At 47.8% G+C, this 16338-nt stretch overlaps 2 protein-coding genes and 1 long non-coding RNA gene across 4 annotated transcripts; 1 reads left to right on the forward strand and 2 right to left on the reverse strand.

Annotated features, from left to right (window-relative positions):
- The first annotated feature begins 1080 nt into the window (after window positions 1-1080).
- Window positions 1081-12393, forward strand: DIABLO (diablo IAP-binding mitochondrial protein). The gene is made up of 6 exons (XM_006910005.3): window positions 1081-1196; window positions 2003-2129; window positions 6324-6455; window positions 7197-7307; window positions 7481-7577; window positions 11731-12393. The coding sequence occupies exons 1-6, from the start codon at window positions 1147-1149 to the stop codon at window positions 11919-11921; spliced, it is 708 nt and encodes a 235-aa protein (XP_006910067.1). The 5' UTR covers window positions 1081-1146; the 3' UTR covers window positions 11922-12393.
- On the reverse strand, window positions 7843-11809 carry LOC112478357. 2 transcript variants are annotated; one of them, XR_003045794.1, is made up of 3 exons: window positions 11692-11809; window positions 9313-9481; window positions 7843-8651 (listed from the first exon to the last, which is right to left on the reverse strand). It is a non-coding gene; the product is annotated as an uncharacterized LOC112478357 (long non-coding RNA). The 2 variants fall into 2 exon arrangements; XR_003045793.1 differs by having other exon boundaries at window positions 7843-9481.
- Window positions 12394-12660: 267 nt separating the features above from the next.
- On the reverse strand, window positions 12661-16096 carry B3GNT4 (UDP-GlcNAc:betaGal beta-1,3-N-acetylglucosaminyltransferase 4). Its single transcript, XM_025045486.1, has 2 exons — window positions 15627-16096; window positions 12661-15173 (listed from the first exon to the last, which is right to left on the reverse strand). The coding sequence occupies exon 2, from the start codon at window positions 13860-13862 to the stop codon at window positions 12852-12854; it is 1011 nt and encodes a 336-aa protein (XP_024901254.1). The 5' UTR covers window positions 13863-15173; window positions 15627-16096; the 3' UTR covers window positions 12661-12851.
- Between the last annotated feature and the right edge of the window lie 242 nt (window positions 16097-16338).

The raw sequence follows: 16338 nt of genomic DNA on the forward strand, positions 1-16338 counted from the left end.
CTGCTGGACCGCAAAGCAAAGATCCTCAAACTATGCAGATGAACAAGACTTGGGGCCTGGGGAATTGCAGAGGGGCTGCAATGAGGGCCTGCTGCCTGCCCCTTACCCAAGTGGGTCCCTCTCTTCCCCTCCCAAGCAGCGGACAGCTAGGACTGCAGCTCGAGAGATGGAGAAAGAAAGCTTTACTCCACCAGCCCATTAGCAGCACACACAGCATTAAAAATGCAGGAGGTAGATGGGAGGAGAGGGCTGGGGATGAAGACGAACGCAGCAGCTGGCGCTGGGAACGGCCAGGCTTCTCTCCTCCGAGCCCAGACCCAGAGTGGGGGCCCTAGAATGAGGAATTTTGGAGTTAAAAGAATTCTATAGTGTAAATGCAAAGAGAGCATCCAGATGGTTGTTATGGAGAAAATCAGCACTTTGGGCTTCTTTAGCCTCAGGAAACTGTGTTTACTCTTTAGAGGGCCGGGGTCCCGCGTGTTATCCACACTGTCTAGAAAAGTGTCTGGCTCAGCAGCGCTTGTTCAGTATTCAATGGAGGTTGGGCATGGGCAGGAAAGGACCTCTTTTTGCACTCAGGGTCTCTCGGGTGCCCCGCCCCGCAGGTCCCCGGGCTTCCCGCGCAAGGCGATGCCAGCCTCGTCCACCATCCACGTGCTGCAGCTGCTGCGGGAGCTGCTGGCCTTCGTGCTCCTTAGCTACACGGTGCTCATCGGGGCGTTGCTGCTGGCTGGCTGGACCACTTACTTCCTGGTGCTGAAGTGACAGCGCCCCGGCCCGGCTCCCCGCCCCTCCCATCCTCCTCACGCCAGGGCCTGGGCCGCTTCTCGAGGCGCGGCCCCGACCCGGGCCCCAGTCCAACCACCGGTCACGACGGCCGACTTTGCTGCGCCCACTCCACCCCCTCGGACCCAGGGCCGGCCGTGCCCCGCGCGGACGCCCCGGCGGTTGGACACCGGGCGCGGCCGTTAGAGCCGTTACTCTAAGCCCCGCCCCCTCCTTCCCCAACTGTCCAATCCTGGCTGCTCCCTCGGCCAGGGGCGTGGTCATGGAGCCAGGCCCTCTTCGGCGGAGGCTGCACCCCCCCTCCGGCTTACGAAGTGACGTCACTTCCGGTGTGTACGCGAGGCGTCCTCCCGCCCCGGGATGGCGTCTCTGAGGAGTTGGCTGTCGCGGGGCGTAGCGTCCTTGTTCAGGTAGGGCTGCGGCCGTGTAGGAGGGCTGGGCGGGAGGCGGGGAGGCCACGCAGAGAGTGCGGTAGCCGGGACCGCGGCGCTGGCCTTGCTGGCGCGCGCTTCCTTCCTCTGTCGTGCGGGCCGCGGCGTCCCTCTCCTCTCCGAAGTCTGAGGACGTCCCGCCTCTGCCCGGGCCAGAGGTCCCCGCCCCCTCGGCCGGGCCCGGGATTCACGGCTTTTCTCTTATTCCAGAAATAACAGCGACTTCCCCCAAACTCCGGCTGTCTCCTTGAGTCGACGAGCTCCCGCTGGCTCGTCGGAGTCCTTAGGGGCGAGTTGGGGGAGAGGCCCGGGCAGGCGGCGGATCGGTAGAGGAGGTTTCCCCTGAGGGCAGGAGGGGCCCCAAGAGCTAGTCCGTCTCCTAGCGGCTTCTGCGGGCTGCAGATGGCGGGCGGGGACTATCAGAGAACCTTGCCTGAGTCCAGAGCTAAATCCTGCCTGCAGAAGCGTTTTTTTTTTTTGGCATCAGGCTTTTTAAAGCTTTGAGACCGTCCCTTAAACGTCCATGCCTGGTACCTGTTAAACTCCGAAACCTCGCGGCCAGCATTCCCGCGCGGCAGCGGTTCGCGGGAGCTCGGTAGCGGTTGTCTCTTTAGCGAGCCCAAGGTTTTGCGGTCCACCACGCTCCCCACGGAGCCCTTTCCTCTGGAAGGCCAGTCCTAGGTTCCTGCGTAGCCCCGGTTTGAGTTTCCAACCCCTGCAAATAAGTCGAAGAGACTTTTACAGATTGGTGGTTGTGCCTTATTAAATTCAACCTCTACATCTAGGTACAGACAGTGTGTACCTGTGGCGGCTAACTTCAAGAAGCGCCGTTTCTCAGAACTGATACGACCATGGCACAAAACGGTGGCAGTTGGATTTGGCGTAACCCTGTGTGCGATTCCTATTGCACAGGTAAAGTACTGTCGTGTCACTCGGTGTTTATTAGGTCTTCTGTAGTATACCCTCTTTGAGTCTCAAGTGGGCAATGAATCATCAAGCTCTCATAGTTTTACCCAATGCTTCCCTCGCTACCTCCACCCATGATGGTATATTTTCTACTGTACTAGCATCTTTTCAGGACTGAACAAACATTAATCTCATCTTTATTGCCTCTTTTGGTAGAAACAGTGCGTCAAGTTGGTCAAATTGTATAATGAGGGAAGAGAGAAGAGTATATCAACAATTTGTTGACTTTTTTAATTAAGCTTTTTAGGGTAACATTGGTTATTGACATTTTTTGTGTACTATATACCGAGAATATTAGAGCAAAACCAAGTTCCACTCTCAGGGAGAAAATCGACAAATATAAAATACCAGGTGATGATAAGTTATGGAGACAACAGGGTAAGTGAATAGGAAGTGCCGGGATGGAGCTGTTTTGTTTTAGATAGGGTGGTCAAGGAGGGCCACGCTGATAAAGTGATATTTAAGTAGAGGTTAGAATGACCTGAGAGAGTGAGGCATGGTAATATTTTTGGGAAGAGCTTGCCAGGCAGAAGGAACTTTCAAGTGCAAAGGCCTGGAAGCAGCGGTATGCATGATGTGTGCGATAAACAGCAGGGAGGTTAACGTTGCTGGAGTGGGATTAGGAACAGAGAGCGTAATAGATGAGGCCAGAGAGTAGCCGAGGATCAGATTGTGTGTTCTGTACTTTGTGAGTCATTGTAAAACTTTGGATTCGATCCTGAAAAGGAAGCCATAGAGGATTTTAACATAAGATTATTATGATCTGACATAACTTTTTTTCTTTCAAAAAATATGGACTTTTAATGAATGGCAATACAATATTCATTGTTTGTATTTGAGACTTTTGTGTCAGGCTAGAAGAAATACATGTATTATAGAGAGTTCTTTAGCAACCTGATTGGAAAATGACATCCACATACTTCTGTTTCTTCAGTTATGCAAAGAAGTATATTTGTTTAATTGACTGGATCCTATTCCTGAAGATTTAAAAATGTAAAGTAGGAACATTTTAAAGAAATCTAAAAAATTCAATAAATGAAAAAATATTTCCATACTCGTTCTCTTAAATATGATAAAATCAAATTTTAAGCCTTATCAAATAATAACTTGTGGATTCTGCATAAACAATGTCAATTTCAATAATAGAGGTAATTTCGTTAAACCGATTTTGAAAATAGAGGTTTCTCACTGGCTGTGTGCCCCTCGGCATTTATTTTTTATTTCCATCCTCCCTACCGACTCCTGTTTGGCAACCATCAGCTTGTTCTCAAGGTCTGGGTCTGTTTTTGTTTTGTTTATTCATTTATTTTGCTTTTTTAGACACCACATATAAGTGAGATCATATAGTATTTGATTTATATATCTTTTTCTGTCAGTACCATACTATTTTGATTATTGTAGCTTTATAGTATAGTTTGATACCAGTGAGTGTGATGCCTACATATTTTGTTAAGATTTGTCTATTTGGGGTCTTTTGTGGTTCCATATAAATTTTAGGATTAGTTGTTCTAAGAAGAATGCCATCGGTACTTTAATAGGGATTACATTGAATCTGTATACTACTTAAGGTAGTAAGGACATTTTGACAATATTAACCCTACCAAACCATGAGCACAGTATATCCTTCCATTTATTTGTATCTTGTTTGGTTTCTTCAATGTCTTATAGTTTTCAGAGTATAGGTCTTTCATCTCTTTGGTTAAATTTATTCTTAGGTATCTTATACTTTTTGATGCAATTGTAAATGGGTCTATTTTCTTAATTTCTTCTTCTGATCATTTTTGGTGTATAGAAACGCAACGGATTTCTCTGTATTGATTCTGCATCCTGCTACTTTACTGAAGTCATTAATTCTGTTAGTTTTTTTTGTAGAGTCTTTAGGATTTTCTACATATAGTATTGTGTCATCTGCCAACATAACTTTTTAAAGGTTTGCTCTGTGGAACTAGGAAGACCAACAGGAATCCAGGCGCGAGAAGACAATGAGCTTGGACTAGGTGGGCAGCAGTGGAGGGGAGGAGAAGTGGGCCAAATGTGGTCAGCAGGAGTCGCCGATACATTTGATATGGAGTATATAACCTCCATTCCAGTGCTTTAAAAAGGCCTAAGCAACTGAAAGAATGGAGTTGCCATTTACTGGGATGGAGAGGAGTAGGAAAAATTTGAAAGGAGGAAAACAAGAGTTCAGTTCTGGAAATGACAGGCCGAGGTGTTTAGTAGACATCTCTGTAGAACTGTCAAGTAGAGAGTTGATCTGAAGAGGTAATTTATTTATTTATTTTTATTTATTTTGGAGGGAATCCATTTTTAAAAACCACTGGTTATATGCTTTATTGGGAAGAACTAAACAGGAAACCAACACACCCCTTTTTGGTATATATTCCTGATACTTTATCACACCAACAAGATTAATTCCATTTATCACCAGTATTTTCAGCATCTGAGGGTCAGTCATGAGCGCTCGCTCGCCTTTTCACGTCTCGCTTCAACCCTCGTCTCTGCTCACTGATGAATCTTTAACCCTAAAGCCCTTGCTGGAACACCAGGCCCATTTTTAGGCACAATTAGGATGGTTTTCTTCCTCCAAAATATTTTTTGAGTTTGTCCTTTCTCAGTTCATATACTGTTCTTAAGCCCCATTTACCTCAGTTCTGGGCCACGTGACAGGAGCCTCTAGCGATTCTCCTGCAGCAACAGCAAGCAGTCCTGTTCTTCAGAACCTGCAGTGGCTCTCCATTCTGTGACAGAACGAAAATCCAAATAGCTGTCCCTGCACTCCAGTCCCTAGCTAGTCACATCTCCTCGTGCCACCCGCTCCACCCAGTCTAGATTCCCGAACATCCCCCGCACGCAACATCTGCGTTTCTTCTGACCCAGATGTCTGGCCGTTCTAATCCTAGTTGTCCTCAGACCCAAATCTCACCTCTCTTTAAAACTTGTCCTAGTCCCTGGCCAGCGAGCTCCCTTTCCAATCACATAGTGGCGTATATTTTGATATTTCCTGATAATCCATTTGGCACTGTCCTGCGTCAGTGCATATTAGAACCGTGGAGTGAGAAGATTTAGTTTGAGTTCTAGACGTGTGGCTTTTTGGTAAAGTTACACAACTACTAGGAGCTTCCGTTTCCTCATCGGTGAAAAAGAAGTGGTAACTACCTGGACCGTTGTGAGGAACTGCAAAACGTAGGGCCTTAGGAAGACGTAAGTTATCAGAACATGTCAAAATTAGCTTCTCATAATCAGAGCTAATGTTCTTTCCTTTCTAGCCCCTCAGTGCACAGTATATAATGAATAAATATTTGATTGAATGAAATATAAATATGGTAAATAAAATTCTTGATTTGCTCATGTATCAAAGGTATTTCTTGACAGCTGCTTTCAACAAGCAGTGACTCTGCATATTTATACTCTAAAGAGCAAAAACGACACTAGATGATAGAGGGATTGGTTTCTTTGTTAGTTCTGATACAGTAAATGCTTTGCCGAGGAAGAAAAAGGCAGAATCATAGTTATAGTGGGTTTTTTTTAATATAATAGCTGAGGTCAGAGTGTAGAGTTCCCACCACCATGAAGACCATATTTGCTGATTCTTCTCAGAATTGCCCTCCCCCATCCACCATTTACTTGCTAAGATTCAGCTTAATCCTCAACTCTATAAAGGCTTTTCTAAGCCGTTCTCATTCAGCACAGAAGTGATTGCTCCCTACGTGGGCTCGTGTTGTAGCCTATACAGGCATCGGCCACAGCTCTCGTGGTACTTGACTGCATTAACTTTTCACGGTCTCTGTAAGCCCCAGCCTCTCCCCCTCCCTGTCTGAAATCTTTGCGGGTGGAGAATATATCTTATCTTTACATTCCACGCATCTAATGGTAATGAATGAATCATGACTTCATGAAACTCGTTATAATTACTAGCCTTTTATATAAAGAGACTAAAGAATAAAAGTGGGTAAAAAGCATACTCTGGAATTATTTTCATTTTTGGTCTTAAATAGCCAAAATAAAGCCTATAAAGAAACAGCTGACACAAAGAAGCACAGCGCAGTTGCAGCATGAGAATTATGTGTTTCACTTGGCTGTCTGTGATGATGTTCTCAGCCCCAGCTTTAGAAGTTGAGTGAAAACATTTTTGTCTTTCAGAAATCAGAGCCTCATTCTCTTAGTAATGATGCATTAATGAAGAGGGCCGTGTCTCTGGTAACAGACAGCACCTCAACCTTTCTCTCTCAGACCACATATGCACTGGTTGAAGCAATCACTGAATATACGAAGGTAAGTGTCTTGTTAAGTCTTGGTCATCTAGACCAGTGGCTAGCAAGCTGTGGCTCACAGACTGAGTCCAGTCTGATGCCTGCTCGCTTGTTTATGTATTGCCTATGACTACTTTCATGAGCTTAATAATTGCAACAGAGACTATATGGGTTACAAAGCCTAAAATATTTATTCTTTATTTAAAAAGTTGGCTGAGTTCTTACCTAAATCACTCATTTTTAGACCTTTACCAGGAATGCTTTTTAAAAGAAGAATCTTAAATATAGCAGCCCAGTTTATCAGATAGGGGAACCAAGCTGATCCGGTTCAGTTAGGGGTGAAAGGGTCCAAAGTGTCCCAGCAGCGGCATGGTGGGGGCAAGGGGTGTGTGGCACCAGGGGCTTCTCTCTGAGGCAGTTCGAAGACCACTGATCTGAGCTAATAGAGTATGTGGATAATCAAAATCATTTAACAGTCTCCTCTGTTTATTTTACCTTTTTCAGCAGCTCGTTTCTCAGCCTTCTGAGTTCCCCTCTGCATTGTATTCCCTTTCTATGTCTGAATTTCACACACAAAAGTTGACGAATGGAGATACTGTCGTGGAATAATGTCCTGCATACAGTAGTGCAGCGTCAGTGACGCAGACGGCTGAAGAGCCGGTTTGCTGTGATAGGACTTTATCTCGTTGAGGTATAAGACTCACTAATCCTACCTGTTATGCCTCATTTATTTTACTCAGACTCGTGTATTCTGTATTTGTAGGCTGTCTATACCTTAATTTCTCTGTACCGGCAATATACAAGTTTACTTGGGAAAATGAATTCACAGGAGGAAGATGAAGTGTGGCAGGTGATCATAGGAGCCAGAGTTGAGGTAAGCAAAAGTTATTAGGCATTTCTGTGTTAGTGCTTCTGCCTCATTGTGATGTCTAGTGTTGATTAAGGTGTCCAACCAGTAACTTCTCTAAATCTACCATTTTGAATAATCCATTTAAATGTGCTTATTAACCTCTTCCTGTTGTCTGACGCACTTTGTTTCATTTACAGATGACTTCAAAACAGCAGGAGTACTTGAGATTGGAAACCACGTGGATGACTGCGGTTGGTCTCTCAGAGATGGCAGCAGAAGCTGCCTACCACACTGGTAGGTTCAGGTTTTCACTGGGGGGCGCCACTTGAGTTTCCACTGGCTGTGAAAGGAGGGATTTGGGTTAGGTGGTCTGCAGCCCAGTGTGGCTCTAACCTAGTGAGAAAAGATCCCCATTTATAATATATTAACCAGCATTTTGTTTGCACAATAGGAAAAATAATGCCCTTATTGGCCATTAGAAGCCAGGTTGTCAAAATCTAGAAAATGAAAAATAATAAAATGATAAAACTACAACCAATTGGAAAATGTGATTGCCACCAAATTTTAAGCATTTTATTTTCTTATAACCCAGATAATTTATGAGTAGCTGTATTTGTCTATTTCAGGAACTTTTATTTTAACCTTCCATAGTTCCCTTAAAGTAGGACCTATTATTAACATTCCTACTTTACAGGTGAAGAAACTGGGGGACAGAGGGTCTAAGTAATTCACCCAGGATGCTGTGGCACAAGAAGCAAGCAGCCAAACTGGGACTTAGTAGCCAGGTAGATCAGATTCTGAAGCCTTTGCTCCCAGTGGCCAGGCTCCACCGTCTGCGTCTCGGTGCTCCAGAGCCGCAGATGCGGTTACGCTGTCCCCATGGTGCTTGTTGAACATCATTATCCATCCAGTGGGCTTGGGCAAAAATGGTTTTTTAAGTAAATGTATTTTGAGGAAAACTAGTTTAACGTCTTAACCTGACTGATCCCAAACAAGGTAGCTCACAGAAATTATAGCCTAGGATCAGCTCTTACTAAGAAACTGGTATGTTAAAAACACTTTTGTTTTCTGATTTCAGGGTATTAGACTTGGGACTTAAGCACCAAAGCTTAAAAAGCATACAAGAGATGTTTTTTTAAGTAAAAACAAAAAAGAATTTTTAGTTAACTAAAACCTAAGCAACGGGAGATTCTAAAAAGAGGCCTGCCCTGGCGAATGGGACTGTCGTGGTGTGCAGGCAGCATTAACAGCCGCGGCACCGGAGGTGGGAGCAGGGCTTCCAGGTGCTGTGAGCAGGGAGGTGGCTTGAGGTGCTGCAGCAGGAACGTCCCCGGGTAACCGTCACCACTCCCCTAGGCGGGCTCAGATCTAGCAGCAGAAAAGAGGGAGCGTAAGTGTGAGCATTATCTGAAAAAATAAGACATTTCCCAGAACTGGTTGAAAGGGCTCACGAAGGGTCTGAACAGAATTTTTTTCAATCATGGCCAAAAAGATTCAGAATGTAAAATATACATAGAAAAATCCTAAAAACTAAGAAAAATTAGATATATCTACAAAGGAAGTATAATCAGACATCAGTCTTATCAGCAACCCCAGATGCAAGGTGATAAATCTAATAACAGAGAATTTTATATCTAGCCAAGTGTTAAAATGTGAGAATGAAAGATATTTTAAGACATATAAAGACTCAGGGTTTACCAAACACATTTGCTTTCTGGAAAAACCACTCTGTGAAGAAAAATTAGAAAGAAGCAACTGAGATACAAGAAGAATGAACAAAATTTAGTAAAATTTGTCAGAAGTTCAGTATTAAACCAATTTTTAAATAATCAAATCAGTTCGAGAAAGAAGCGAAAGCGTGCTCAGCCCTCCGTACGGTGGGAGGAGACGCTGGCTTAGCACTAGACGTCGTGAGACAGCTACAAAAGGAATGGAGGGAGGGGACAAAGACGGCAGGAAAGGTTGACTTCTCATTATCTACACCTGCAGCACCTGGTCTTCCCTGCTGGTCTCCCATCCAAGTACTCACCAGGCCCGACCCTGCTTAGCTCCCGAGATCAGACATCAGGCTTGTTCAGGGTGGCATGGCCATAGACCATGGACCATGGACCCAGGACCTTCTGCGTGTAAAGCAGACGTGCAACCACTACACTATGGAACCACGTCCCAGGCAGGAAAGATTTAACAGAACATAAACCCTGTTAGAAAATGCAAAGTAAAATAGAGGAACAAGTTCAAACAGTAATCACAATGAGAATATATTAAATTTACTATTGATACTTTTAGAGTGTGTTAAAAAAAATTCTAGCTGAAACTGTTTACAGAAGCACCCCGAAAAGAAAATGGTACAGGAAGGTTGGAAATTATAAAAATAAAAACTGAACCATTAACAAAAAGCTCCCCCTAAAAGCTGGCCTAGCAATGTCAGAATCAAAAGGATTCAAGGCAAAAGCATTAAAAGGTACAGAACAATTCATCAAGAAGATAGGAAATTTGTACCTAGTAAGGCAAAAACTAATAGAAGGGGAAATTAAACTTTATACACATTTCAGAGACTCACTGGTCAAGACCAAAAAAATTAAAGCTATAAACGGTTGGAACGGAATGATTTTTCAACGTTTAACCTAATATATATATACTGAAAATAAAATTTGCTCGCTCCCCCCCAAAAATATTCTTTTCAGACACAAATAGAACATGTACAAAATTTGATAATGTGCCGGTGACAGAGACTCAGGCAAATTCCCTCACGCCGCTTCCCTACCAAAAATCAAAATGGAAATTTTAAAATATTTAGAACTGTGATGACAAAGGTACTATATAGCAGACCCAGGGAGTTGTAGACAAAGTAACTTTTAAGAGAAATTGATATTTTTAAAGGTATGTGTCATAAATACAAAGAACAGCAGCCATGAATAATAGGTAATGCTCACTATACCAAGTACTGAAAATACTTTTAACCCAGTAACTGAGAAAAAGAGCAAAATAAATCCAGACAGTATAGAATAAATAAAAGGTAGAAGAAGATTAAAAATAGTCAAAAGAGCAAAATTTGGTTCCTTGAAAAGAATGAAAAAATAAGATTTGGCAAGCACGACTTTTTAGAGAGCTACAATAACATCGGAAAGGGCTATTACAGATATTACGATCTTTATGAGAATCCCAAATTGACCCAAGAAGAATCCAGAAAAGACCAATAACCATAAAACCATAAAAGTTGAAATAGTATTCAAAGATTCTGTGCCCCAAAAGTGAACACTAGGCCCAAGCTGTTTTGTGGGAGAGTTTTATCAAATCTTTAAGAAACATAATTGCCTCATTATGAGAAGTTGGCAGAGAAGATGAGGATAAGCCTCCTGATGTAATACCGTAATTGTATAAAGTCAGCCTCGGCCTGATCCCAGGCCGGACTAGGCCAGCACCAAAACAAAAAACTGTAGTTCAGGATCCCTTATAAATACAGAAGTATATCAAATAGTCATTTACCCTCAAAATACAATGATAATTCAACATTGGAAAAAAACAATTCCTTGAATTATCTGCCTACAGTAGATTAAAGAACAAAAACCACCCATGTAATCAAATCAATATATGCCCCCAAAAGCCTTCAGTGACATGTAGCACCCATTTATGATGTAAATCTAAGTACTATTATAAATAGAATTTCTTTAACATGATAAAGGTTAAGTAATCCTACTTAATAGTGAAATACGAGAAGTATTTTCATCAGGGTCAGAAATAAGAGATGGATGCCTGCTATGCTCCAACCTCTCAGCTTTATTCTGAAGGTTCTCAGTAATGCAATAAGATCGCCCACATCTATAGATGAATTATATGCAAATCAATATGATGAAATACACTAGCAGCAGGTAAAAGGAATGATAGAGCTCAAAAACATTTAAAATCAAAATTGCAAAATACTTTCAATATATATGTAAATTTATAGTAAATATTTTTCTAAGCATTCCATATGTATGTGGTCACATTTTAAAAGAAAAAGGATGCCTTTTAAACTTCCAACAGAGGTTATATCTGAAGATTAGTTAGGGTGAGGAAAGAAACCTTTGACAATTTTATTAGTGATCTCTCACTAACATTTCAAAAAGACATGTACATATGTAGTTAAAAATTAAAAATTTAAATTCATAGAACATCTATATTAAGAGCTGTGTAGCTATAAAAATGGTTGTTGGAATTGCATTTAATAATTATAGCGATAGCTGCTCATAGCTGGGAAAAAAATGCTGGGATATTGACAAAGAATAAAACGAAGACCCGAATGTGGAGGTAGAAGATTCTCTGCTCTGCAGAGAGAAGGCCAGCAGGGAGGGATGGGAAAGTAGCTCCAAGAGGGGCTCAGACGACAACCATGAGTCCCCAGGCTTTCCATGTGTCCCTTCGCACCTACCCTGTGCCTGCTCAGCTTAGTTGTCCCGTCTTTTTGCAGGAGCAGATCAGGCATCTGCGACCGCCAGGAACCACATTCAGCTGGTGAAATCGCAAGTGCAGGAGGTGCGCCAGCTGTCCCAGAAAGCAGAGACCAAGCTGGCGGAGGTGCAGACAGAAGAGCTCCGTCAGAAAACACAGGAGGAAGACGGGAGGGCCAAGTCAGAGGAGGCCTACCTGCGTGAGGATTAAGGGCCTGAGCCACTGCCCATGCCTGCCGCTCAGCCTGGGCTTGGCACAGCTTTCTCTGCCAGGAGAAGGGGAGGCCGGCCCTGCCCTGGCCCAACCAGGCCACAGGCGTTACTCCTCCCTTTGCTGGACCTGATTCTCCTCCGGGGCACGCCCTTTTTAACTCCTCCCAGTACAGTTGCCTCACCTACAACCTTTTCACCTCCCACGCAGGGCAGCCTGGCCAGAGGGGTCCCTTTTTTGTCATGCCCACAAGTTCAGTAGCTGTTTTAACTTCAGTTTCCAATCTTATTGACCTTTCAAATAGGATTTAGTATTTGCTCTCTCCATAGGGATGTGAGTTTTGGGGAGAGAGGGGAGCCTGTCCTGTTTGTAAGATTTCTTTGTGTTTCTAATACCTTCTGTGACCTGGCCCCACTGCCCTGTAAGCAGAGCTCAGGCCAAGGAGCCAAATCCATTATTCTAAGGGACTGAATCCACAGCGTTTCCTGCTTCTCTCAGCAGGACTTAATCCCACACGCACGGCTCGCGTCCTTTCCAGTTTCTCTATTGTATCTGAATGAGAATAATTTTTTTGAATTTAAAAAAAAAATGTGTGTCTCCTGGGGGCCCGTGCAGCCTCCCACCTTCATTCACTCCCTCCCCCCCAGACTGGCAGAGCCCCAAGGGGCTCCAGTAGTCCCCCCGGGGGTTCTGGCAGCTGTGCTTTGGCCCCATTCAACACATGCTGGTACAAGTTAGCCAGGTTTCAGTGTTTTTAATCAAAGTTAGAAAAGTTTGGGAGGGGGCTACAAAAACCCAGCCAGCATTTCCACCATGGGTTGAGTTTCAAGGTCCTCCGTTTCTCATAAAGTCAGGAAAGGTTGCACTTAGCCCACCCGCCCAGCACCCTGCCGGAGCTGAGACAAGGGGACAGCTGCACACTTGAGCCCCTCATCTGTTGCCAGTGCCCACATGGTCCACATCTCCAGGGGACTGAGGTGGTGCACCAGGAGGAGCCCTCTGAAGAGACGGGTCCAGGTGGTGTAAGGGCCGCTGTATTCCCAATGTCTTCAAGCCAGCATGGTGCGTGGGACTCAGCCCCAGCTTCCTCAGGCACATACCCACGAAGACGTCATCAATGGGGAAGAGCTCGGCCTCTTCCATGACTGCCCGGAGGTGCTGCATGGCGGCTCTAGACACGACATACCCCCCACCCCCAACATAGGGCGGGTAGTGGCGGGCCCTGTACATGGAGAGGGGGATGAAGTATTTGACCTTGGTGTTCCTGTTAGGCAGAGCCTGGCGGATGACGTCTCCCACCAGGAGGTCCTGCGCTGGGTCCAGGTCTTCCAGGAACGCCAGCACATTGGAGACATGGACAAAGACATCGTCATCTCCTTTTAGCATGAAGCGGGCCTGGGGACAGGCAGCTGCCACCCAGCGCTGCAGGTGCAGCTCCTTGAGCGTCAGATTGAAGAAGTCCTCAGCGAAGTCCCACTGTAGGATGTCATCAAACTCTTGACTCTCATAGGCCAGCAGCTGGGTGGGGGTTGCAGGCCTTGCCACCCCTAGGAGAAACACCAGCTTCAGCTGCCGGCCACTAGCCTGGCCCCTAGCCCGGCCCCATGTGCTGCGGATGGCTGCACGCTGCTTCATGTGGCCAGGCTGCGACTTGATGGCCAGGAGCAGGAAGATGTCCCCGGCACAGCCTGACGGCTCTAGCAAGATGGGGAAGTTGCGGCAGTGGCGATAGGTCAGGAAGAGGCGGTGACGGCTAGGCAGGGACAGGGAAGCATTAGCCACTACGTGGTTGGGTGGACACTGGTTGCGGCGGGGCCCTGGGGGTGCCCAGAAGGGCTGACGGGCCATGGGGCCCCCTGCCAGTTTGGCCTCCGTCCTCTGGAAGAGCAGGCAGCTGAGCAGCAGCCCAGCCAGGCAGTACAGGACCAGCCCGTGGGACATGGCAGCACCTGGAAAGAGCCTTGTGAGCAGGCCATGCCCCACCGCCGGCCGCCACCTCCCTGACCCCAGGAGCAGCAGTCACCCACACTCAGCAGCTAAGTCCCTGGTGGCCTTGGCGTTTGTATCTATTCTTTTCCGGCTCCTCCCAGAGGAGAGACTGAGCACACCTGCTGTGCCAGCCCTCGCCTGCCTTCTGCTGTCATCGGAAGGCTCTTGGGTCAACATTTTCCTTAGAAGAACTTGCAGCCACTTTACAACTGAGGTGCCATGAGCATTGTCAGCATTTCCCAGGAAACTCAAGTACCTTATGAGCTTCAGTGAAAATGGCACAGAACTAGTTTCGCTTCGGGATAAATTCCTTCTAAGTACCAAATGTGACATTCAAGACTCTTAAGCCATTTCCAAAAAAAGAGTCTGGTCTGTTGGTGGCAGGCCCTATGTTGGGTGGCTCAGATGATCGATCACCCACTAGCAGCAGATGGTGGTGGCCACCACAGAATCACCCTTTGCAGCTGCCCGAAGTGGCCTGGGTTTCCTGGGGGTCAGACGGCTTTAGAGAAGCATCGTGGGCACAGCAAGAGCGTGAAGGCAGGTGGAGCGGGAGATACAGCGGGGCCGGTTCCTGTGGCCACTCTCTCCTGTCCCTGCCACTCAGGGCTCAGGTTTTCTCCGTCGCCCAGCAAGCCAGAGAGAAGGTGGGGAAACGCTGCCCCGCACAGTGACCTGCCCCGAGGCCCAGGGGAGCAAAGCCAGGCTGCAGCCCCTCCTCTTTGCCTCCGCTGCCTGTCACCTGTCCCACAGGCCTTCACTTCTACCGCGTCTACACGCCTTAGCCTCATCCTGTCCTCTCCGCCGCCGTCACCACGAAAGCATCTCTTTTAGCGCTAGGAATGTGACAGGCGAGACAGGCAAGGTCACAGCCCTCACCAAGAAGCAGCAGACCGAAGCAACCCGTGGGAACTTCAGGTGGCGCTGGGAAGAGTGAGCAGTGTAATGGAATCCAGCACGAAATTTAGAAAGCCCTCCTTGACCAAAGGCATTTGAGCAAGAACCGATGGAGTAAGGCGCCAAGAACCTTAAAGATCGGGGCCAGACTGTGCCAGGCAGAGGGTGCAGCGGGAGCAGCGCCGCGGGAGTCCATGGGCAGGAAGGAAATGGAAGGGAGGCGTCCATGTCAGGGCCGCGGGCGGCGGCTGGAGGGAGGGCTGGGCTGTTACCGCGGGGCCGGGAGATCCACGGGGCCGGGGCATCCACGGGGCCGGGGCAGAAGCGGCAAAAGAACGCGCGCTGCTGGGAAGGTCACAGCTGCTGCTGCTGCTGCTCAGGTAATGGATGGTGGAAGAGTGAGAAGAACAGAACAGCTGAAAGCTTGCAGGTCAGGGCCCGAGACGCAGCTGAGCCCAGGGTGCTGGCCGCGGGGCGCTGAGCTGGCTGGGTTTCAGGTGGGAAGAAAGGCGGGCTGAGGGTGCGTGGCGGTGCCAATCACCTCGGAGGCCGCAAAGCAAGCGCTGTGATTTGGGCGCGTGCATTTTTGCGGCCTGGGCTGGGATGCGCGGGGGGACCTGACTACCCCTCAGCCCACCCCGCTACCCCTGCGCCCTAACCCGCAGCAGCGCTCACTGCCCGAACCAACAGCAACTGCGCCCCGCAGTGCCCGGGGGCCACCCTCTGCTCCCCACCCCACACCCACTGTGAATCTCCCGTCAGCACCTGCTAAGCGGCGGTCTCCCTCCCTCCTGTGGGCCCACCCAGCTGGGTTTGTACCCGGCACCGGCTTCGGCGAGTGCACGACGCCCTCCGAGTGGGGTGCTGAGTCCGAAGGGTCTGCAGTTGTTTCTGGGGTGACAGCTGCTTCGGGTCCTCACAAGGATCGGTGGCCCGACATGCCACGATGAGGGCAAAGGCCAAGGACCGATTCATTCTTTTCAGGCGACAGTCCTTACACGGCTGTTGTGGGGCCGAGGGGTCGCAAAGCACGACCAGGAGCCCCGCGGGGGGCACCCCTTCCGGGCCTGAGCACCAGAGCAGCGCCGCCCCGTCGAGGCGTCCGGAGCGAGCGACCCAAGCTGGCCCTGTCCCCAGTGTCCGGCTCGGCCATTCTGGCCCCAGCGAGGCGAACCGAAGCGGAGAGGAAGCCAGACACCCCTGACCCCGACAGTCCACTGGGGCGGAAGGCCGGCGGGCCGCGGAACAGCGCGGTGACCACCTCGCCGCGGCCAGACCCAGCGCTACCCCGGGCGTGTATGCGTTGTATTTCTACTAATTTGGAGAAATGACAGTCTTAAACCTGACATTACACATCAGGGTTGGAGTTGCTCAGCTCAATCGGTTTGACACGACCCGCCCCTCGTGGACCTACCTGAGCGGTGTCGCCGGTCGGGCACAGGCGGCGGGTTCAGGGGAGCAGCTTGCGGAACCCGCGAGGAGCATCGGCCGCGCGCACCTGCCTGGGCTTCGGGCGGCGCTGAGCCGGTCT

The sequence above is a fragment of the Pteropus alecto genome, unplaced genomic scaffold, assembly GCF_000325575.1.
Source record: "Pteropus alecto unplaced genomic scaffold, ASM32557v1 scaffold213, whole genome shotgun sequence".
In the NCBI taxonomy this organism is placed as follows: Eukaryota; Metazoa; Chordata; class Mammalia; order Chiroptera; family Pteropodidae; genus Pteropus; species Pteropus alecto.